The following is a 24,862-nucleotide window of genomic DNA, read 5'->3' as shown; positions in this document are numbered from 1 at the left end:
AAAATCCCAGTGGTAGGATGTGGCAAGCTCATAGAGACTTTTCCAAAGTGACTTGGAGCTGTGATTGCCGCAAAAGGTGGCTCTACAAAGTATTGACTTTAGGGGGGTGAATAGTTATGCACATTGACCTTTTCTGTATTTTGTCCGATTTGTTGTTTGCTTCACAATAAAAATAAATATATCTTCAAAGTTGTGGGCATGTTCTGTAAATTAAATGATGCAAATCCTCAAACCATCCATGTTAATTCCAGGTTGTGAGACACCAAAATATGAAAAAAGTCTCTATTAAGTATTATAGTGATACTGTAAAGCACTTGAGACAGTTTAGAGGCGGCAAGAGGTGACTCTATTTTGCACTCATTTAATGATGACTAGTACTGCTGTACTAGAATGCTGGTAATTAGATGTATTGTTACCTCTCGTTCTCGTACTTGTATCATCCTAGTGCTTCTTTACGATGTGATTATACAATGAAAATTGATAAATAAAGAATATTTAAAAAAAAAAAATATGAAAAAAGTCATGGAGGGTGAATACTTTTGCAAGGCACTGTATAGAGCGCTGACATACTCTACAGCACTTTACAGATAGTATCTTCACTCCCTGTTCCCAGTGGACCGTACAAGCTAAATTTCTTATGAGTATGACCTCTTTCACACGGGCGAGATTTCCGTGTGGATGCGATGCGTGAGGTGAACGCATTGCACTCGCACTGAATCCAGACCCATTCATTTCTATGGGGCTGTGCACATGAGCTGTGATTTTCACGCATCACTTGTGCGTTGCGTGAAAATCGCAGCATGCTCTATTTTGCGTGTTTTTCACGCAATGCAGGCCCCATAGATGTGAATGGGGCTGCATGGAAATCGCAAGCGTACGCAAGCAAGTGCGGATGCGGTGCGATTTTCACACATGGTTGCTAGGAGATTATCGGGATGGGGACCCGATCATTATTATTTTCCCTTATGACATGGTTATAAGGGAAAATAATAGCATTCTTAATACAGAATGCTTAGTAAAATTGGGCTGGAGGGGTTAAAAATTTAAAATTTAAAATTTAACTCACCTCATCCACTTGTTCACGCAGCCCGGCTTCTCTTCTTTCTTCTTCTTTGCTATGCAGGAGGAAAATGACCTGTGGTGACGTCACTGCGCTCATCACATGGTCCGTCACATTATCCATCACCATGGTGATGGACCATGTAATGGACCATGTGATGAGCGCAATGATGTAATCAAAGGTCCTTTTCCAAGGTCCTGAAGAAAGAAGAAAGAAGAGAAGCCGGGCTACGCGAACAAGTGGATTAAGGTGAGTTGAATTATTATAATATTTTTTTATCCCCTCCAGCCCTATTTTACTAAGCATTTTGTATTAAGAATGCTATTATTTTCCCTTATAACCATGTTATAAGGGTAAATAATACAATCTACACAACACCTAACCCAAACTCGAACTTCCGTGAAGTTCGGGTTTGGGTACCAAACATGCCAATTTTTCTCAAGAGCGTGCAAAACGCATTAAAATGTTTTGCACTCGTGCGGAAAAATCGTGCATTGGTTATTTGCATGGGTATTCCAGTTTCCTCCCACACCCCAAACTCCATAAATGTACAGCATTTTGTATTATGGGATTAAAGGGGTTGTCCAGGACTTAAAGGGGTTTGTTCCTGTCACACACTGGTGGCATATTGCTAGAAAATGCTATTAATGCCAGATAGTTGGGGTCCCACCTCTGGGATCTGCAACTATCTCTAGAAAGGGGGCCCAAAGTCCAAAGTGAATGAGGGTGCACTGTCAAGTGCAGTCACCCTCCATTGATTCGTATTGGAGTCCCTGCTCGGCAATTTCCAGAACAGCCATAGAGGTGAATGGAGAGATAGCTGTACTTGCGCAGTGTGCTCCTCATTTGCTTCTTACCTTTATCACCTATCTTCCGTGCATCACAGTATTACAGAGACAATACCTTAGTAAAAGTCTGTAATAGAACATGCCATGATCTGCATGCAACAGTAGGCACAAGGGCCTAGACATGTCTGCAGGATCAGACCCATAACCCTGGAAACACCTAGGTTATGCACTGAAGTTGTAGACACAAAATAGAAGGATATTTCATTTAAGACCATTTGCACCCATTTACCCTCATGCTTTGTTTTATTTCAGTGGAATTACCCAAACCAAACTTAATCTAAATTACCATTTGAGTAGTCTTATTGCCTAGCATGAAAAAGGTGGTATTAAAAAAGGACATCATTGTGCTTCTAAGACATTTTGGAAAGGATAAATCACCAAGAAACTAGAAAACGGTGACAGGAATAAGTAAGACATTTGCATTTGCATTACTGCTTGAAGACACCTAAACAATAGACGGAGATCATTCAGGAACTTTATTAGCCTTGGCAGTCTGCGGCCTGTGTAATCTCTTCTCAGGCCTCTCCTGCTCTCCTAACATGGCTGCAGCAAAGTTCAGAACATAATGCCAACTGTAAATAGAATGATGATCTGTAGAAGACTTCAAGTCATTTGAAAGACCTTTTCTATTATTTCTTAGTACTTTATATCTAGACATGCATCATTTGTACATTTACCATATTCTCCATACAAGCCTGAGATATTATGCTTGTGGTAAGGGTAACACTGGACATGTCGCTTTCATTGAGATTAACTGTATAAGGTCAAATACCCCTCAGAAACAGACTGCAAACTGGCACTTTGTCAACCTATACTGTTACTAAAGAGGACGATGAAGAATCTATAGCTAAGAAGTATCTGACAGAATTGTAAGAAGGTAAAAACTCATTGCAGCCAAAGCATGGAATGAAAGAACTACAGTGAGAGGTCTTCAGCTTTATCTCTGCACGGCACCAATGACAACCATTCTCTGCTCAGAATAAGACGTGACAGATGCACTTCTCATCTGAAACCGTGTCCTGGAGGTTGTAGACTTTGAAGGCGCTATCTTAGTATAAATGTAAAAAAAAGGAAAATCAGACATCATATAGCACATGGCAGTCATTTTTTAACAAAGACAGAACCAGCCCTGTACCTCACGTGGATCCAGAGATCTCCCCATTCGTTTTTCCAAATGCTCTGTTAGATTTATATCTTGCTGGCAGCTCAAGGGGAGTGTCCTTTCTTCTGCAGCTCTCTGCCTTATTATAGCTTAGGAGGCTGTTGAAGGATGAAACTGAGCATGTGCGGCCTTCTCAGTGAGCAGGACAAAGAAATAAGACAGCAGGTGGCGCTATACAGATGCATTTTATTGAATAACTCAGTGGCTATGCAATTACAAAAATATTCAGCTCAAGGTGCTAGTTTGAAAACTGGAGAATATTTTTTGTGGGACAACCCCTTTAAATGATCAGTACTCAATTGATCAGATAGTGTTGCCAAATACTAGCAATAAGCCATCACTTAGTATGGTTAGGAAAAGATCTAGCATTTTATTTAGGCTAATGGTAGTTATTATTTAAATGTAATTATCCCACAAAAAAACTTTTCACAGTTTTACAACCAGCACTTGGATCAGAATTCTTTTGTAATTGCTTGCAATTAAACATTTTGCATAGCCACTGAGTTATTCAATAAGATGTGTTTGTATAGCACCACCTGCTGTTTGTTTTTTCTTATTGATTTGACCTGCTCACTGAGAAGGCCGCACATGCTCAGTTTCATCCTACAACTGCCACCTGAGTTGTAGAGCATGGACACGCCCCCTTATCTGCAGCAGAAAAGACACGCCCCTTGAGCTGCCAAAGCAGAGCAAAGAATGGGCAGATCTCTGGATCCATGTGAGGTACAGAGCTGATTCTAAGTTAGAAAGAGATTATCATGTACAATATCATGTCTGATTGTCACTTTTTACATTAGTTTAAATGGGAAATGCCTAAACTGGTTATATTTGGGCCCCCACCTCTCAGGTAAAAAGGGATTCCTCTGTGGATGGATGGCAAACCTATTCAGCAGAGAAGGGGAGACATATGCCTTTGGTTTTATTGGTCAAAGTCTAAGAGGATCATTGGCTCAGCTCCATAACTCCCATAAAATTCAATAGAGAGGGCTATGTGCAACCTAGCATTGGATTAAAGCCATTTAATAATTACAGGAAGTAAAGGAGCCCCCAGCATATGAAGACACAGGGTCAGTTAAATTGTTAGATTATTTCTATATTACATTTTTTCTATGTAGTTGTATATTATTGATAAGTGGTAAAGTAACTGTTACCTTCTACTTCTAGCAGAGCAGGTTTGGAAATTGCAGTTCCAAGGCTGTTCTTAGCTACACAACGGTATTGACCAACATCTTCTCTTTGCACTTTCTGAATTCTCAAGCTTCCAGAATCCAAAATGGAGATACGTGCATTTTCCTGCAAATATACCAACAATTAACCATCAATTGTGTGCTCTCTTCTGTACTATTAATATCAGCAACACAGGCAACTAATGATAACCTGCACAAAATAATCTGCCTCATTGATCTTTAGGTTGCCTGTTCCATAGTCATTAGGCCAATCTTGTTTTTTTGCAGAATGAGTTGTACTTTCTAATGGCATAATTTAATATTGCATACAATGTAGTGGAAAGCTGGAAAAAGAATTCAAAATGGGGCAATTCCGCTACAGTTTTATGGGTGTTGTTTTTATGGCATTTCCTATGCAGTAAAGCTGACCTGTTCCCTTCATTATCCAGGTGAGTCTAATTATAGCGATAACACATTTATTTTGTTTTACCACTGAAGTAAGTACTACTGTTTTAATACTGAAAAAAAATTAAAAATTCAGAAAAAATAGTTTTCTTTCCATCTCCATAATATAGCCGGCATAAGTTTTTTATATAGTTACGTCTATGGAGGTCTAAACGGGCTCATGTTTTGCGGGGTTATCTGTAGTTGGCATTGTTACCATTTAGGAGCATGTTTGAATTTTTGATAATTTTCTATTAAATTTTTTGGGGAGATGAAGCCATTTAGATTTTTTTGTTTTGTTATTGCTTTCACTGTATGGGATACATACATTTATATACGGCATTTTGGGATTTGGCAGTTCAAATAAACTTTAGATTTCATTTCTTATTTATTTTTAATATGAGAAAAGTTTGTTTGCATGGGGAGTTGATTAGAACTTTTTATATTTTTTGTTTATTTAAACACTTTTTTTTTTTTTAACTTTTACTTATAGTGTCCCCTTAGGGGATTTGAACATTCGGTCATTAGATCCCTTGTTCCATAGACTGCAATAAATTACCATTGCAGTCTATGGGACATTCAATACTTTCTTATGGAGCCCTACCAGTGGCAGAGCTTTATAGGAACTATCAATTTAGTAGCCTTTGATTCGTCAGAGCGACAGAGGCTACCACAATGAATGAATGGCTATCCCGATCGCTGCTTGGGGAACCATTCAGGTTCCAGCAGCTCATTGCTCCCAGGAAAAGCTACCTCAGATACCATGGTTAAAGTTCAAAATAGCAGGACTTTTTTTTTTTTTTTTGAGAATAGGGATGAACACCAAATCAGCAGAGTATAAATGAATGTATACTTTAGTAAAATTAATTGGTTATTTGCTATTCATAGAATAAAGACAAAGGGGCACATTTATTAAGACCAGCGTTTTAGACGCCGGTCTTAAAAAGCCCTATTCCGGGCGGTGGATCCGCCGAAGTAATAAAGATGTGCAGGCCTCTAATTAGCTTCGGCTGATCCTCTGCCACTTCTAGCTGTCTTACATTTAGGCCTGATGCACACAACCGTTTTTCAGGTCCGCATATGAGCCGCAGTTCTGGCGGCTCGGATGCGGACACATTCACTTCAATGGGGCAGCAAAAGATGCGGACAGCACTCAGTGTGCTATCCGCATCCGTTGCAACTTTCCGTGGCCCCGCAAAAAATATATAGAATGTCCTATTCTTGTCCGTTTTGCGGAGAAGAATAGGCATTTCTACAATGGGCCGCCCATTCCGCAAATTGCAGAAGGCACACGGGGGACTTCCATTTTTTGCGGATCCGTGGTTTGCAGACCGCAAAAAATGGCACGGTCGTGTGCATAAGGCCTTAGACCACTTTTTATGCCTAAAATAGGTGTAGACCTGGTGTGAGCAGGGATAAGTCGCAGATTGTGGTGCAAAACACCTTTGCGTCTCAATCTGCGCCAGAAATACACCTAATTTAGGCGTATTTCTGTTTGATAAATGACCCCCAAAGTGAGTGCTTAGTACATATGGTAACAAATTTTACATTTTATTGTAGAAAAGTGACAGGACTTATATTGGAATTGAAGGCTGTCAAGGGTTTAGTTATTATGTCATGATATTGGGTGGATTATTCTTTTTTCATAAGAAATTGGAATTTGAGATGAGCAAATCGAAGTTGACGAAGTCGAGTTCGATCCGAATTTCAGGAAAATTTTGATTCGCACCGAATCCCCTCACGCTTCGTGGTAACAAATCAAATTGTTTCCTAAAATGGCTGCTGCACATGTTAGGACATGGAGCAAGGAACTCTGGGAACATGGGATCACCCACAATGCCATGCATGCAGCCAATCAGCAGCCAGCCAGCCCTGTGGTGTCACAGCCCTATAAATAGCCTCAGCCATCTTGGATTCAGCCATGTTCCAGTGTACTTAACCAAATTTATTTTTATTAAGAGAATAAGGTACACCATATAATCATATACCATCACAGTCTTGGCATATAGACAGTAAAACATATTATCCACGGATGTGACAAATATTGCATAATAACACAATGTATGGCGTCCATAAGTGATCCATTATTGCAGCAAACAACAAAAAAGGGAGCAATGGGGAGGGAGAGGGAGGGGGAGGAGGGGGGGTAAGGGGTATTAGAGTCTACTATCTCTGTCATTTGAACTTTCTATAAATTGCCCAAGATGACCAGATTCTGAGAAATTGAGTACGTGAGAAAGTATCCCAATGGGCCAGCTCCTCAAACCTGTAGATCTGATCCACCTTGTTCCTCCACATCTGAACCGTAGGAGGCTCAACATCCTTCCAGAGTAGTGGAATTAATAGTCTCGTGGCCGTGATGAGCATAGTGGGGAGGTCAGATCTACAGGGAGAAATCGAGTCATTCGGACACCACAATAGGATCAATTTGGGGTCAAGCTTGACCTGTGTGGCGCAAACCACATTGATCAGAGCTTCAATGTTTGACCAAAACCCTTTGATCTTCTCGCAATACCACCAAATGTGTGAGAGGGAGCCTATGCCCTGTCCACATCTCCAGCACGTATTCGGGAAGTCTGCGTTAAGCCTGGGCAAAAATTCCGGAGATTTGTACCATCTCGTGAGTAGCTTATATGAATTCTCCTGGATCCATGGGAGTGAGACAGGATGAAAGATTTTTCAGGGTCCCAGAGACGTATGGAGAGCTCTCTTTCCCAAGAGTCGAGAAAGTGTAGCTCGGGGGGGAGGTCGAGAGCAATTCTTTATATATGGTAGACATCGGTTTAGGGAGTTTGCGTGTGTCTGAAAGCCGAGTATCCAACCATGAGGGGCAGCTCGCTTCAGTCGGGGGTGGCAGGTTAAGAAGTTTAATATCTTTCCGTAGGGCAAATACCTGAAGAAAAGGGGCTTTTTTGATTCTAGGGTCATCTAAGACCAGTTTCCAATCCAGGCTCCCATCTGGTGTCTGAATCGAACTTAAGGGAATATTAGCTAGGAGGGGCCAAATGCCCAAAGGCGCCTTTGCGTCCGGGTGTATACTAAACTGCAGTAAGGAGAGTGGGGAACATGGGTTAGGGTATGTCAAAACCTTGGTTTTGTACTGTCTGGCCCATTCTACTAACAGGCTCTTCCATAGAGGTGAGAAGGAGGAGCCATCTGGTGAGCAAGGGGAGATACCCCACAAGATCCGTCTCATTTTAGTGTTAAGCAGTGAGCGCTCTAAACGCACATAAGGAGCATTGTAGATGTTATTGAGAAGAGACAGACCCCTGTATAATTGAAAGGCTACATAATATGAGCGCATGTCAGGCAGACCAAATCCGCCAAATCTCTTCTCTCTTGTCAGCACAGAGTAGGCAATTCTGGAGGGTCTATTCCCCCACAGAAAGAGCGAGAAAGCTCGACAAACGTCGGTGAAAAATGAATGTGGCAACCATATGGGCAAAACTTGTAATAAGTACAGGAATTTAGGGGCCACAAAAGTCTTAAGGTAGCTCCTCCTTCCACACCAGGAGAGAAACGGTAGTTTAATGGATTGTAGGTGTTTCCTAACCGAAGCAAGTAAGGGGGCATAATTAAGGGTAAACAGGTCTTTTGCATGGACAGGGACATGGACCCCTAGGAATACTATATCTTTTGCAGCCCATTGGAAGGGGGTCGTGCTCAGGAGGGAAATCCTTACCGAGTCCGGGCAGGTGACATTGAGGGCCATAGACTTGCTGTAATTGATTTTGAAGTTCGATACAAAACCAAACTCCTCAAAAAGGGACAAGAGCCTGGGGAAAGATGTTTCAGGGTTGGACATCATTATTAGGAGGTCATCAGCAAATGCGGCTGTCAAGTGGGTCTGAGAGTTGATAGTGAGGCCCTAAATAGCAGGATCCTGCCGGATCTTACAGAGCAGAGTCTCCATAACTAGTACAAATAAAGATGGTGAGAGGGGACACCCTTGCCTCGTACCATTAGAAATAGCAAAGGAGGGGGATAGCGTACCATTTATTTTGAGTCTGGCAGACGGGGCTGAGTACAGAGTGAAGATCGCGAATATGAACGAGTCAGGGAAACCAAACCTCGACAGGGCCTGCGACATATAATGCCAACCGACCTTGTCGAAGGCCTTCTCCGCATCCGTGCTCAACAAGGCCAAAGGCGTGGATGAGCTTCTCGCCCAGTCCATAAGATGGAGCAGGCGTATAGTGTTTTCACAGCCCTGTCTACCCCGCACAAATCCCACTTGCTCGCTATCAATAAGATCCGGCAGGATCAACTGAGTTCGCTGCGCCAATATTTTGGCCCACCACTTGACATCCGCATTTAGCAGAGAGATAGGGCGGTAGCTTCCGCACTGGAGGGGATCTTTATTTTCTTTGTGGATTATAGTTATGTGGGCCTCTAACGTCTGGGGGGGTAGGGAACCACCGGACAGGAGAAAGTTGCAGAGTGTTTGGAAGCGAGGAGTCTGTTCCAGTGTACTTAGTGCAGGGAGAGACGTCAAAAAGAGCTAGGGACAGTGGTAGAAAAGACTTTAAAACTCTAATTTTGCTGTACAGAAATTCAGGAAAAGGATAGGGAGGAATCATTCCTCAGTATTGAAGCAGAACAGGGTTCAGTAGGGGTAGGGGAGTTTACAGCCTGGGTAATAGGAACAATCGTATCACACCTTGCTGCACTGGCTGGGCACCCAAATTACCTTTATACAGCTCTGTAATTCGAGCAAACTGTTATTGTTATTGGGGTGCCGTTTGATACAGCCATTAACTGAGTTTATTCCAAGGAAATATTTCTACGTCTTATTTGCCCTCGTACGGTGCAGTTATATGTTCTAAAGCATTCTTTGACTTGTATAAGTGGGGAAAAAAGGGATTATTAGCCATTGTGTGGCGAAGTGAGAAAATTACAGCCTTTTTTGGCATGTATTAGTGGCAAAACAAATATATTATTTGCCATTCAGCGGTGCAGTTATATGTTCTAAAGGCCTTTTTGGTGTGTATTACTGGGTGCAGTTATATGTTCCAAAGCCTTCTTTGGCATGTATTAGTGGGAAAGAAGGGCTTATTAGCCGTTGTGTGGTAAAGTGAGAAAATTACAGACTTTTTTGGGGTGTTTTAATTTCCTTTTTATTTATTTATTTGATCTAACAGTATGTCAGACAGAGATGTGCCAGGACCTGCACAGGGGAGTAGCAGAGGCCTAAATGTTTCTGGGGCAGGCACAGGTCGCAGCAGAGTAAGGGGGTGTGGCAGCAAGAGTTGCAGCGAGAGGCCTGAGCTCCTGGTGTTATCTAGTGGTCGTGTCTTGACCAGCCACCCAGCGGTTCTTGAATGGTTGACTCGATCATCCACTTCGTCCCTAATGACATCAGACACCCCCAGCCAAGAGTTGGTGTGGGTTCATCAGACACAACCCTTAGTTAGCATGGCCCAGGAGCAGGCCCTGTGCCCCCACCTGTCCTCAACCTGACTCTGTCCTTTTCTGTTCCCTCAACCAAAGAAGTATTATATGCTCAGCTCCACTATACAGAGAGGATGAGCTACTAGAGGAAAATCAGCAGCTACTTACCAGCCAAGATGTGGAGGAGACATCTGCCGCTTCCTCTAGTAGGCGGGCAAGTAGTGATGATGAAAGTGGCGTGGGAGCTGGTGTTGCGAGCAGCAGGCTCCTGACCCAGATACTGTTGAGGAGGACATCAGTGACGTGCAGACAGTACTCGAAGATGATGATGTAGCTGATCGCACTTGGGAGCCGGGTGAATTAGGGGCTTCATCATCATCGGGAGAAGAGGGTGGCAGCTTGCCCGTGTGGCAGAGGTGGAGCCAGCAAGTCACTAGCATGGCCGGGAGCCAGCAGGGTGGCAGCAATGGGAGGTCGGGAGCCAAACGTGCCCGGGGTAGACCACCCACTTCGCAGGAGCCTACCTGCCCAGAAAGAAGTTTATTATTAATCCGCCGGAAGAGGTGAACATTGCCATTTGTTGAATCTGTGGGCAGAAGGTGAAGCGTGGCCAAGCTGCCAATGTTAGCATCACAGCCCTGCGTCAACATATGCAGTGTCACCATAAAGTGGCCTGGGAGAACCGTGGCTCCGATGTGGTGGCCCAGCCTGCCACAGCAACCGCAGCATCACCCAGTGGCACGCACCCGATTTCAAGCAGTCAAGGATCCACCACCTTAGCCAAAGGGAGCTGTCTGTCCTTCCCATCATCTGCTGGTCTGGATGCTCCTGCTCCTCCTTCTACTCCTCATCAGTCATTCCATCAGCAATTGATCACCAAAGCGATTGCCAAGAGACAACAGTATGCGTGCACTTATCCAACGTTACAGAAGCTGAATGTGCTCCTTGCCAAGTTGCTGGTGCTGCAGTCCCTCCCATTCCAAGTGGTGGACTCTGCACCTTTCAGAGAACTGATGGATTGTGCCAAGCCGAGTTGGAGAGTCCCAAGCCGTCATTTCTTTGCCAGAAAGGCAGTACCAGCCCGGCACAGGAATGTAGAACAGAAGGTGGGCCAGTCCTTGAGCCTGTCAGTGTCATGTCCTGCTCGGACGGTGTACGGAGGTCTGTCAGATTGGCAGCACGTGTCTAACCATTTGTTTTGTTTAGTTTTGGAATCATGCTGGATCCGCCTTCCTTCAGGTGCTCTGGGTGGGGTCATTGGCTTAAATTACCTTCACTCCCAGAGGGCTGCGCGGGTTATAGAATTCACTCTGGCCTTGGATTCAAGGAAGGAAGGATTGTCTGTTCCAGCTCAGATAAGTTTGGTTTTTGTTTTGTTATTTGCGGTGTCTTCTGCCCCTTCTCCCCTTTCACCATCTCAGGGATTCTAGGGTGTTTGCAGTCTAGGCACGAGGACACTTCATTCCTACCATCAAGGTCTGAATGTGGGCTTAGCAGCATAGGGAGAGAAGTCAGGGATGTACTAGGAGGTGACCATTCCCCTGCATCTCGCCTAGACACTTGTTTATTTGGTTGTCTGTATATCTGAGATACTGTCCGCCGTGACATTATAACCCGCCATACTGTGACTGCCATTACTCAGCGGTTTTGTGATGGCGTCATTTGATGTATTGGTTGACCGCATGCAGGGATTATCCCTAGAGGTTGCGGATCTGCGTAGTTCGGTGACACAGTGTCAGAGTGTTCTAGCATCAGGTACAGGTCAAATTAGTGGGGAGCCTAAAGTCGCTCTTCCCGAGAAATTTACAGGGGGTGCAGATGATTTTTTTTGCTTTAAAAAGTCATGCAAATTGTATTTTCGACTGCGTCCATTTTCGTCAGGTGATGAAAATTAGAGGGTTGGTATAATCATGTCTCTGCTAAAAGGGGACGCGCAATCCTGGGCTTTTTCTCTGCCGCCCGGTTCTCTGGCCCTCCGGACGGTGGAGGAATTTTTCAAAGCCCTGGGATTGATTTACGATGACCCAGATCGGGTCTCGATGGCAGAATCTAACATAGAGTTTACTGCATAGAGTTTAGGAGATGGGCTATGGAGTCGGGGTGGAACGACCCCGCGTTATGTAGTCAGTTTTGTCAGGGGTTATCTGAGAGGTTGAAAGATGCCCTGGCTTTTCATGAGTACCCGGAAACTCTAGAGAATGCAATGTCTTTGGCTATACGGTTGGATAGACGTATCAGAGAGAGGTGTAAGGTTCCCTCCGTGCAAGGGATCCCTTCTGCGTGTGGTTTTGTCTCACCTGCTGCCCAGGGTGATATTACTTATAACTCTGGGGTAGGGGAGGAACCCATGCAGTTGGGTCAGATATCTTTTCGTTCTGGTAGAAGAGACTTTAGGAGATTGCATAAATTGTGTTACTACTGTGGTAAAAGTGACCATCTTGTTTTTGCTTGTCCTTTTGTTAAATCGCGTGATGATATGAAAGAAAAAAAAAACATCCTGACTCTTGGTAGTGTGAATGGAGTAGTGGAACAAGCAAATATGCAAGCTCCTTGTAATTCTCGTTTTCTCCTTCCAGCCATGGTGGCGCTAGACTCAAGAATTTTTTTTGTTGAGGTATTCATTGAATGTGGTGCTGGGCTAAACCTTATTGACTTTCTTTTCCTTCAAAATCTAGGTCTAAGTACGTGCACTTTAGTAAGGGAGATTCCGGTGTTTGCAATAGATTCTTCACCTCTTTCTCAAGGGAGTCTCACTCATATTGCACATGGTATTCAGTTGAGGTTGGGTGATTCACATGTAGAGCTCATTTCTTGTTTTGTCATGAGGAATTTGCCTGCTCCTTTAGTCCTGGGTTTGCCGTGGTTGACAAAACATAATCCAATTATTGATTGGCAGGCAAGACAAATTATTGGTTGGGGAGAGTTTTGTTTGGAGAATTGTCTTGGCACATCTATCTCTAGAGTGTCCACTGCGGTTCTACCTCAATATCTCTCAGACTTTGCGGATATCTTTTCGGAGGGTGGGACTCAGGAATTGCTCCCTCATCGTGACTATGATTGTCCTGTTAATCTCATCCCAGGAGCTAAGTTGCCAAAGTCTCGCCTTTACAATCTTTCTCAACCCGAAAGAGAGGTCATGCGAAAGTATATCGCCGAGAGTTTGGCAAAAGGTCATATTAGGCCATCTAAGTCTCCGGTGGCAGTAGGTTTTTTATTTGTTAAGAAAAAGGATGGATCACTGAGACCGTGTTTGGATTTTCGTGAATTGAACCGTATTACGATCCGTATCCCCTTCCTTTGATCTCCGACTTTTTTGATCATATTGTTGGTGCCAGGGTGTTCTCCAAGTTGGATTTGAGAGGGGCCTACAATCTGATCAGAATCAAGGACAGGGATGAGTGGAAGACGGCCTTCAATACGCACGAGGGTCATTTTAAGAATCTGGTTATGCCTTTTGGGTTGACGAACGCGCCAGCGGTATTTCAGAGATTCGTCAATGACATTTTTCATCACTTGGTGGGGAGGTTTGTGGTAGTTTACTTAGATGACATTTTAATTTACTCTCCTGATCTGAAGACCCATCAGGATCATGTGAGACAGGTTTTGACGATCCTTCAGGAGAATAAATTATATGCCAAATTGGAAAAATGTGTGTTTTCGGTGCAGGAGCTTCCGTTTTTGGGATATCTGCTTTCCGACTCTGGTTTCCGTATGGACCCCGAAAAGGTCCGGGCGGTTCTGGAATGGAACCGACCAGAGAATCATAAAGCTTTGATGCGGTTTTTGGGGTTTGCTAACTATTATAGAAATGTATTCTGAACTATTCCACCATTGTTAAACCTCTGACTGATATGACAAAGAAGGGCACTGACGTCTCTGTTTGGTCGGAGGAGGCATTACAGGCCTTTTAGACTATTAAGGAGTGTTTTGCGTCTGCTCCCATTCTGGTGCAGCCCGATGTGTCTCAGCCATTCGTGGTGGAGGTGGATGCATCAGAGGTGGGGGTGGGAGCGGTGCTGTCACAGGGTTCTTCTCCTGGCAAGTGGGTCCCGTTGTCATGGTCTTACCTTCTCACTGTTCTCCTTCGTTTGACATGTGCTGGCGGCCATCTTGGTTTCTGGGTTTCTTGTAGCCTCCCACCCTGCGGCTTCTCCTTCCCACTGGGAGGAGCTGGATGCCTAGCTCATATATATAGGAGGTCTGTGGCTTCAGTTCCTTGCTTGGTCCTCCTGTGTTCACATGCTTCTAAGACTGCTGCTGCTTCTGGTTCCTGATCCTGGCCTCGTCTGACTACCCCGTTGGTTCCTGATCCTGGCCTCGTCTGACTACCCCGTTGGTTCCTGATCCTGGCTTCGTCTGACTACCCTGCTGGTTCCTGATCCTGGCTTCGTCTGACTACCCTGCTGGTTCCTGATCCAGGCTTCGTCTGACTACCCTTCTGGTTCCTGACCTCTGTCTACGCAAGACCCTGCTTCGGTTTAGCCATCCGTTGGGCCTTTTGCAACCCATAGCCACCGGGGAGCGCCCATGGTCATACCTGGGGATGGATTTCATTGTGGACCTCCCTGCATCCCGAGGCCATACGGTCATTCTCATGATTGTGGATCGGTTTTCCAAAATGTGCCACTGTGTTCCTCTCAAGAAGTTACCCTCTGCACAAGAGTTGGCCACGATTTTCGCCAGGGAGGTCTTCCGGTTGCACGGTTTGCCCAAGGAGATTGTGTCGGATCGGGGGAGTCAGTTTGTGTCCAGGTTCTGGCGCGCCTTTTGCTCCCAGTTGGGGATTCATCTCTCTTTCTCCTCGGCCTACCACCCTCAGTCCAATGGGGCCGCAGAACGATCCAATCAGGCCTTGGAGCAATTCCTTCGTTGCTATGTCTCCGATCACCAAGACAATTGGGTTGACCTCCTGCCTTGGGCTGAGTTTGCCAGGAACACGGCGGTGAACTCTTCCTCTGGGACGTCTCCCTTCATGGCCAATTATGGGTTCCAACCTGCCGTGTTACCGGAGGTATTCTCTCCCCAGGATATTCCGGCTGTGGAGGATCACCTTTCCGTCCTACGTGCTTCTTGGGTACAGATCCAGAGGTCCCTTGAGGTCTCTGCGCAGCGCCAGAAACTCCAGGCTGATCGCAGACGAGCGCCCGCTCCTTCCTACCAGGTCGGAGACCGTGTATGGTTGTCCACCCGCAACCTCAACCTTCGAGTGCCCACTCCCAAGCTGGCGCCTCGCTTTGTTGGTCCCTTCCGAGTGCTTCGCAGGGTAAACCCGGTAGCCTATGCCCTTGCGCTTCCTCCTGGCATGCGGATCTCCAACGTGTTTCATGTCTCCCTGTTGAAGCCATTGGTGTGTAATCGTTTCACTTCCTCGGTTCCTCGGCCCCGTCCGGTCCAAGTGGGCAATCATGAGGAATATGAAGTGAGCAATATCCTGGACTCACGCCTGGTCCGCGGTCGGTTGCAGTTTTTGGTCCATTGGCGTGGTTATGGTCCAGAGGAGCGTTCCTGGGTTCCCTCCGCAGATGTCCATGCTCCTGCTTTGCTCCGAGCCTTCCACGCACGCTTCCCTCAGAAACCGTTCCTTACTCCGCGGAGGAGGGGCCCTTGAGGGGGAGGTACTGTCATGGTCTTACCTTCTCACTGTTCTCCTTCGTTTGACATGTGCTGGCGGCCATCTTGGTTTCTGGGTTTCTTGTAGCCTCCCACCCTGCGGCTTCTCCTTCCCACTGGGAGGAGCTGGATGCCTAGCTCATATATAGGAGGTCTGTGGCTTCAGTTCCTTGCTTGGTCCTCCTGTGTTCACATGCTTCTAAGACTGCTGCTGCTTCTGGTTCCTGATCCTGGCCTCGTCTGACTACCCCGTTGGTTCCTGATCCTGGCCTCGTCTGACTACCCCGTTGGTTCCTGATCCTGGCTTCGTCTGACTACCCTGCTGGTTCCTGATCCTGGCTTCGTCTGACTACCCTGCTGGTTCCTGATCCAGGCTTCGTCTGACTACCCTTCTGGTTCCTGACCTCTGTCTACGCAAGACCCTGCTTCGGTTTAGCCATCCGTTTGGACTTTTGCTTACAGCTTGCTTTTCAATAAAGCCTTCTTATTTTCCACTTATCTCTGTTGCACGTCTGGTTCATGGTTCCATGACACCCGTGTTTTTTTTCTAAGAAGCTCTCGGTCGCCGAGAGGAACTATGATGTGGGAGATAGAGAGTTGCTGGCTATAAAGTTGGCCTTTGAGGAATGGCGTCACTGGTTGGAGGGGGCTTCTCACCCCGTTACTGTTTATACGGATCATAAGAATTTGGCTTACCTGCAATCTGCCAAGCGTCTGAATCCTAGGCAGGGCAGATGGTCACTGTTTTTTACCAGGTTCAATTTAGTTACTTTTCGTCTGCGGGTCAAAAACATCAAGGCAGATGCGTTGTCTAGCAGTTTTCCTGGGGGAGGTGATTCAGAGGACCCTGCTCCGATTTTGGCTGACGGGGTTGTGGTTTCAGCTCTGTATCCCGAATTGAAGATGGAGGTGTTGGGAGCTCAGGAGGGGGCTCCTGGTTCTTGTCCCCCAGAGAGGTTGTTTGTTCCCGAAGAACTGCGATACAAGGTTTTCAAGTAACATCACGATACTGTCCTTGCCGGACATCCTGGTGGTAAGTCCACCTGTGACCTGGTGTCCCGGAGGTTCTGGTGGCCCGGGTTACGTAGGAGCATTGAGAATTACGGTGCAGCTTGTGAGACCTGTGCACGATCTAAGGTTGCTCATACTCGACCGGCTGGTTCACTCCTTCCTTTATCTATTCCGTTTCGTCCTTGGACGCACTTGTCCATGGACTTTATTACGGATCTGCCGAGTTCCTCGGGGAAGACAGTAATTTTGGTGGTGGTAGACCGTTTTAGCAAGATGACTCATTTTATATCGTTAACTAGTCTGCCTAAGTCTTACTCTTGCGCAAATTTTTGTTGATAATATCGTGAAATTGCATGGCATTCCTTCGGATGTGGTTTCTGATAGGGGCACGCAGTTTGTCTCCAGGTTCTGGAGGGCGTTCTGCTCTCGGCTTGGCATTCAACTTTCGTTCTCTTCGGCTTTCCAGCCGCAGTCGAATGGACAGACGGAGCGTACTAATCAGAACCTGGAGACCTACTTGAGGTGCTTTGTGGCAGAGAATCCGGAGGACTGGTCCTCATTCCTGCCCCTAGCGGAGTTTGCTTTGAATAACCATAGGCAGGAATCCACAGGTAAGTCGCCATTTTTTGGCGCATATGGTTTTCATCCTCAGTTTGGTACCTTTTCGGGGGCTAGTTCCTCTGGGATGCCAGAGGAGGAAAGGTTTTCTTCTACCTTGTCTTCTATCTGGCGGAGGATACAAGTGAATTTGGAGACGATGGGTGAGAGATATAAGCGAATGGCTGACAGGAGACGTGTGACTGGTCCGGACCTGTGTGTGGGTGATCTGGTGTGGTTGTACACTAAAAATATTAAATTGAGAGTGCCATCTTGGAAACTGGGCCCAAGATTTATCGGCCCGTACAAAATATCTGAGGTGATCAATCCAGTAGCGTTTCGGCTGGATCTTCCGCAGACTTGGAGGATCCATGATGTGTTCCATAGATCTTTATTGAAAAAATATGTGAGATCAGTGGAACCATCGCCGTTGCCTCCTCCTCCTGTTCTGGTCGATGGCAATTTGGAGTTCGAGATCTCCAGGATTCTTGACTCTAGAGTTCTTCAGGGTTCCCTTCAGTACCTGGTAACACTGGAGGGGATACGGCCCCGAGGAGAGGATGTGGGTTCCGGCGCTGGAGGTCAGCGGCAGCCGACTGGTTAGGGCTTTTCACAGAGCCCACCTGGATAAGGTTGGTCCGGGGTGCCCGGAGGTCACCCGTAGAAGTGGGGGGTACTGTCATGCCCTGCTCGGACGGTGTACGGAGGTCTGTCAGATTGGCAGCACGTGTCTAACCATTTGTTTTGTTTTGGAATCATGCTGGATCCGCCTTCCTTCAGGTGTTCTGGGTGAGGTCATTGGCTTAAATTGCCTTCACTCTCAGAGGGCTGCGCGGGTTATAAAATTCACTCTGGCCTTGGATTCAAGGAAGGAAGGATTGTCTGTTCTAGCTCAGATAAGTTTGGTTTTTGTTTTGTTATTTGCGGTCTAGGCTGTTTGTGTGTCTTCTGCCCCTTCTCCCCTTTCACCATCTCAGGGATTCTAGGGTGTTTGCAGTCTAGGCATGAGGACACTTAATTCCTACCATCAAGGTTTGAATGTGGGCTTAGCAGCATAGGGAGAGAAGTCAGGGATGTACTAGGAGGGGACCATTCCCCTGCATCTCGCCTAGACACTTTTTTATTTGGTTGTCTGTATATCTGAGATACTGTCCGCCGTGACAGTCGGTGTCTGCCAAAGTGCACGGCAGCGCCCACGTGTGGAACTGTAACTACGGTCAGGGACAATACATGTCCTTTATGGCCCACTGGGTAAATGTGGTTCCTGCACAACCACACCAGCAACTTAACCAGGTGACGCCGCTTCTGCCTCCACGTTCTCATGCCATTGGTGCTGTGACAATGTCTGCCTCTGCCTCCTCATCCTCCACCGTGTACTCCACTGCAGGGACAATTCATAGTGCCACTCCAGCATACCACATGTGCAGGGCACGGCGGTGTCACGCTGTTCAGCACCTTGTTTGCCTGGGCGAAAGAAGTCACACAGGGGACGAACTGCTCTGTGTCCTTTATCAAGAAATCGAATCCTGACTTTCTCCCCGACAACTCAAAATCTAAACCATAGTGACCGACTACGAGAAGAACATCGTGTCAGCACTGCGTCAAGGAGGGCTAAGCCATGCGCCCTGCATGGCACACGTGTTCAATCTGGTTGTAAAGCAGTTCCTGAAGTCTTCCACCCATCTGCAAGGCATCCTAAAAATGGCCAGGAAACATTTCAGGCACTTCAGCCACTCGTACAACGCATAGCACACCCTCCTTGAGCTGCAGCGGCAGAATGGCATCCACCAACATAGGCTGATATGCGACTTTTCCACCCGTTGGAATTTCACTCTCCATATGTTGGACCGATTACATGAACAGCGAAAGGCAATAAATAATTTCCTGATGATACAGGAGGACAGAGGTACTCCCCTGTGTAACTTTGATGTTAGCCAGTGGCAGCTCATGCGTGACACCTGACGTTTGCTCAGGCCCTTTGAGGAGGCCACTTTATTTGTCAGTCGCCAGGACTACAGGATGAACAACGTTATTCCACTGCTTCATGTCCTGGAACAGATGATGGTAAATCTAGCTGGTCAGGAGACTAGAGGCATGGCGCCTACATCTCATGGCCACATGAGCTCTGTGGGGCCTGAACTGGAGGAGGAGGACATTGAAGCACAAGCACAGTGTAGTGAAATGGGTGGTTTTTCTACACAGGTGACAGGAGAGTAGGAGCAAGAGAGGCCAAAGGAGGAAGTTGAGGAAGATGAGGCAGAGGACCCAGACACACCGTGGCAGTATGCAGTGGAGATGGAAGCAGGGAGTCCCTCCAAGTCACTTGTACAAATAGCCCGATGCATGCTTACTTGCTTGCGTAGTTAAAGCCGAATTGTCAGCATTTGGCAGAGGGATGACTTCTGGCTGTCCACCTTGTTGGACCCTTACTACCAGTCCAAAATGGGGGCCTTTTTTACACCCGCTGAGAGGGAGGACAAACTGAACTGACCTCTGTGCTCACGTTTCACTGCCATGGCTGCTGGGGGGGGGGGGGGGGGGTGACAGGAGCAGTACCAGCTCCATCAGCAGTAGCCTGAGTCTAGAGTCACTGATGAGCAGCTTTCTTCACCCGCCTAGTGAAGAAAATACTCACCAGCAGCAGCATCTAGACCTGAAGCAGAACCTGAACCAGGTGGTGGCATACTTAAAGAGCACCCTGCCACCCCACATTGAAGATTCACTAGACTACTGGGCAGCCAAACTGGATTTGTGGCAACTGTCAGAGTTTGCCCTGGAAAAAGCTGTCCTGCCTGGCCAGTAGTGTGGCATCACAGCGGGTGTTTAGTGTGACGGATGCCGTAGTTACTCCAAGAATAACTCACCTGTCCACGCAAAATGTGGAGAGACCGACCTTTGTAAAAGTGAATCAGGCATGGATCAGCCAGGATTTCCACCCACCAATGCCTGATGCATCAGACTGGATCATTCATGGTGCCACACTAACACCTTGACAAAAGGGAACGGTTTCTTCTGGCTACCTGCCTCAGCTACTATACTGATGCTGCCACCAGCCTCATGCCACACATCTGATAGTGCTCTTTCTTTCAGCCACCATCTTCAGCTGGTACTGATATTGCCACTCACCTGCCCACTCTGTTAATGGGTCACTCTGTGGTCTCCTGATGCTGCTGCAACCTCACTACTCAGGTCTCCTGATGCTACTGCTGCCACCTCCACACTGTCATTTTGCCACCCTGTGGCCTCCTCCTGATGCTACTGCTGCCACCACCTCCACACTCTGTCATTGTGCCACTCTGCGGCCTCATGATGCTGCTCCTGCCACTTCCACACTGTCACTATGCCACCCTGTGGCCTCCTCCTAATGCTGCTGCCGCTAACTCCACACTCTATCACTGTGCCACCATGTGGCCTCCTGATGCTGCTGCCACCTCCACACTCTGTCATTATACCACTCTGTGAGCTCCTGATGCTGCTGCTGCCACCTCCACACTGTCATTGTGCCACCCTGTGGCCTCCTCCTGATGCTGCTGCCACCACCTCCACGCTCTGTCATTGTGCCACTCTGTGGCCTCCTCCTGATGCTGCTGCTGCCGCCACCTCTACACTCTGTCATTGTGCCACTCTGTGACATCCTGATGCAGCTGCTGCCACCTCCACACTGTCATTGTGCCACCCTGTGGCCTCCTCCTGATTCTTCTGTTGCCGCCACCTCCACACTCTATCATTGTGAAACTCTATTGCCTCATGATGCTGCTGCTGCCACCTCCACACTGTCATTCTGCCACCCTGTGGCCTCCTCTTAATGCTGCTGCCAACTCCCTACTCTGTCACTGTGCCACTCTGTGGCCTCCTGATGCTGCTCCCACCTCCACACTGTTATTGTGCCACTCTGTGGCCTCCTCCTGATGCTGCTGCCACCTCAACACTGTCATTGTGCCACCCTGTGGCCTCCTCCTGATGCTTCTGTTGCTACCACCTCAACACTCTGTCATTGTGACACTCTGTGGCTTACTGATGCTGCTGCTGCCACCTCCACACTGTCATTGTGCCACCCTGTGGCCTCCTCCTGATGCTGCTGTTGCCGCCACCTCCACACTTTGTCATTGTGCCACTCTGTGGTCTACTGATGCTGCTGCTGCCACCTCCACACTGTCATTGTGCCACCCTGTGGCCTCCTCCTGATGCTGCTGCCACCACCTCCACGCTCTGTCATTGTGCCACTCTGTGGCCTCCTCCTGATGCTGCTGCTGCCGCCACCTCTACACTCTGTCATTGTGCCACTCTGTGACATCCTGATGCAGCTGCTGCCACCTCCACACTGTCATTGTGCCACCCTGTGGCCTCCTCCTGATTCTTCTGTTGCCGCCACCTCCACACTCTATCATTGTGAAACTCTATTGCCTCATGATGCTGCTGCTGCCACCTCCACACTGTCATTCTGCCACCCTGTGGCCTCCTCTTAATGCTGCTGCCAACTCCGTACTCTGTCACTGTGCCACTCTGTGGCCTCCTGATGCTGCTCCCACCTCCACACTGTTATTGTGCCACTCTGTGGCCTCCTCCTGATGCTGCTGCCACCTCAACACTGTCATTTTGCCACCCTGTGGCCTCCTCCTGATGCTTCTGTTGCTACCACCTCAACACTCTGTCATTGTGACACTCTGTGGCTTACTGATGCTGCTGCTGCCACCTCCACACTGTCATTGTGCCACCCTGTGGCCTCCTCCTGATGCTGCTGTTGCCGCCACCTCCACACTTTGTCATTGTGCCACTCTGTGGTCTACTGATGCTGCTGCTGCCACCTCCACACTGTCATTGTGCCACCCTGTGGCCTCCTTCTGATGCTGCTGCCGCCACCTTAACATTCTTTTATTATGCCTCGCTGTGGCCTTCTGATGCTGCTTTCACCTCCACACTGTCATTGTGTCACTCTCTGGCCTCCTCCTGATGCTGCTGCAGCCACCAACATACTCTGTCATTGGGCCACTCTGTGGTCTCCTCATGCTGCTTCCACCTCACCACTATGTGATAGGGCCACTCTGTGGATTTCTCATGCTGTTCCCACCCTACCCACTTCATGACTGGGCCACTATTTTGCCTTTTGGCCTGGCTGACATCATAATTTATTTGATTGTTCTTCTGATCTGTCAGAAGGAAGGAAAAATAAGACGCACAATGGATCCTGTCTATGTAATAGCTGTAAGTCCTGCATGGCATGGTCCCTATTTTGCATCAAAATTGGCTTTTGATTTGGTAGCAAAAAGCAGGAGTGGGTACAAAACACAGAAGACATGCAAATATTCCATTCACGTGTCATCTCTGTTTTGTATCCACTCCAGTTCTTTTTTGGCTTTAGCAATACTGATGGATTACTGACCAAATACTGACCCATTGAAGGTGGATGCTCCACAGACAGGATCCAATTTTTTTGGGGTTATTGTTCTGATGGATCAGAGGAAGAGCAAAATAATCATTGACGTCAACACAAATTTACTGCTGACACCCTCTCCACTCTGTCGGGGGGCTCTACTTGTATAAGAGTTAAGAGATAATAGAACAGGTTCTGTAGAAATCTATGTGGAATCAGTATATTGGTGTAAAAGGAGTGCACTCTTTTATGCTATAGTAGGATCTTGGGCCTCTGCACTGTTCTTTATACCTGTAGCTAACATTGACCTGTAAGTCTGAGTTCACACTTGAGTTATTTGGTCAGTTTTACCCCCGTAACTGCCCAAATAAGTGGTGTGCAGTGATTCTAAGAGTGACGCCTATCATCTACATGTTATACTGTTATACTGACTCTCAGTATTGTTTCACTACCACAACAGACTCCCTATGCGTGTTACTGCAAAGCAAAGTGTTCTACACCACTATAAAGGCTCTCTTCAGCTAGGAAATAGCCTTTTTTAATGTGATTCGCCACAAATAAATTCGGATCAAACCAAATTTTTTCGGAAGATTCGGCGAACCGGCCGAATTTTTTTATTTTTTTTATTTGCTCATCTCTAATTGGAATCCTTAACCAAAGATAAGAGTAGACACATTTATTAACACACAAATTGTCAGGCAAACATTATAAAGTTTCCGTGTTTTGCAGATCCTCAATTTGCAGTCTGCAAAACAACAACACTCATGTGCATGAGCCCTTAACATCATCCCTCTTTAGACACTATGATTGCTGGAGCTGTTCTGTGATTGACTAATAGCTATTGATGCAGTATTTATCTATCTGTGCAGTCTTCATCCACAGATAGAGGAGCAAGAAGAAGATATTCTACACTCTTTAGTACAGGTAGTAAAAGTGTATTAGAAACAGCTAAACCCTTCACAACACTAGACCGCCAGGGATCTTACCATTAACTCCCCTATTAACAGCCCATTTACTTAATTAGGCTTGGACAATACAATAATGTGTGGCAAGGGATGGTTGATAAATGTGATTAAATGGCAGTTGAAGGAATAGACACAATTGGGGACTTCTTTGCCATGTAAACTACTCTGACTCTGTTCATATCTGCAGAAGCCAAAACATGGCATTTCCAACTCTTTGTATGATGGATCTCGAAGGTGCCTGAAAGATGCAATGTGTATGCTCTGCCATGGTGTCCTTCACTGTGGCTACAAGAATAGTGATTCATGCAGTACTTTTCTTGCTGTTAAGGCTACATTCACACAAATGTATTTTGTTTCCATGTCCTTTCCATTTTTTTGTGTATAGGATGCAGACCAATTCATTTCAATGGGTCCGCAAACAATGCGGACAGCACAGCATGTGCTATCCGCATCCGTATGTCTGTTACATAGCCCCGCAAAAAAAATGTGAACATCATATTCTTGTCCGTTTTGCGGACAAGAATAAGCATTGTTACAATGGATCCGCAAAAAAAAAACGGATGCCATACGGACATCATCAGTTTTTTTTGCGGATACATAATTTGCGGACCGCAAAACACATACGGTCGTGTAAATGTAGCCTAAGGCCTCTTTCACACGACCGTTTTTTTTTCCGTTTTGCGGGCCGTTTTTTGCGGTCCGTATACGGTCCGTATACGGAACCATTCATTTCAATGGTTCCGCAAAAAAAACGGAATGTACTCCGTGTGCATTCCGTTTCCGTATTTCCGTTTTTCCGTTCCGTTTAAAGATAGAACATGTCCTATATTTGGCCGCAAATCACGTTCCGTGGCTCCATTAAAGTCTATGGGTCCGCAAAAAACGGAATGCATACGGAAATGCATCCGTATGTCTTCCGTATCCGTTCCGTTTTTTGCGGAACCATCTATTGAAAATGTTATGCCCAGCCCAATTTTTTATATGAAATTACTGTATACTGTATTTGCCATACGGAAAAACGGAACGGAACAACGGAACGGAAACGGAACCACAACGGAAGCAAAAAACGGAACAATGGATCCGTGAAAAACGGACCGCAAAACACTGAAATGGACATACTGTCGTGTGAAAGAGGCCTAACTGTGAGGGGATTGCCAAACATCCCAGGTACTGTATCAATGTAGGCTAAATCATGGCCTTTCAATGTATTAGTACTTCATCTTTAGAACTTTTCCAT

The 24,862-nt window shown here is 46.6% G+C and overlaps 1 protein-coding gene across 3 annotated transcripts in view; it reads right to left on the bottom strand.

The window, feature by feature from the left end:
- Window positions 1-24,862, bottom strand: part of LOC122920499 (muscle, skeletal receptor tyrosine protein kinase-like) — a 252,908-nt gene that overhangs the window by 135,777 nt on the left and 92,269 nt on the right. For all 3 annotated transcript variants that reach the window (XM_044270061.1, XM_044270041.1, XM_044270050.1), the window contains exon 5: window positions 4,222-4,363. In XM_044270061.1, coding sequence (XP_044125996.1) covers window positions 4,222-4,363 — 142 coding nt within the window. The remainder of the gene's footprint in view (window positions 1-4,221; window positions 4,364-24,862) is intronic.

The sequence above is a fragment of the Bufo gargarizans genome, chromosome 1 (genome assembly GCF_014858855.1).
Source record: "Bufo gargarizans isolate SCDJY-AF-19 chromosome 1, ASM1485885v1, whole genome shotgun sequence".
Classification (NCBI taxonomy): Eukaryota; Metazoa; Chordata; class Amphibia; order Anura; family Bufonidae; genus Bufo; species Bufo gargarizans.
The sequence above is the reverse complement of the archived record's forward strand: the minus strand, read 5'-3'. Positions and strand labels throughout refer to the sequence as shown.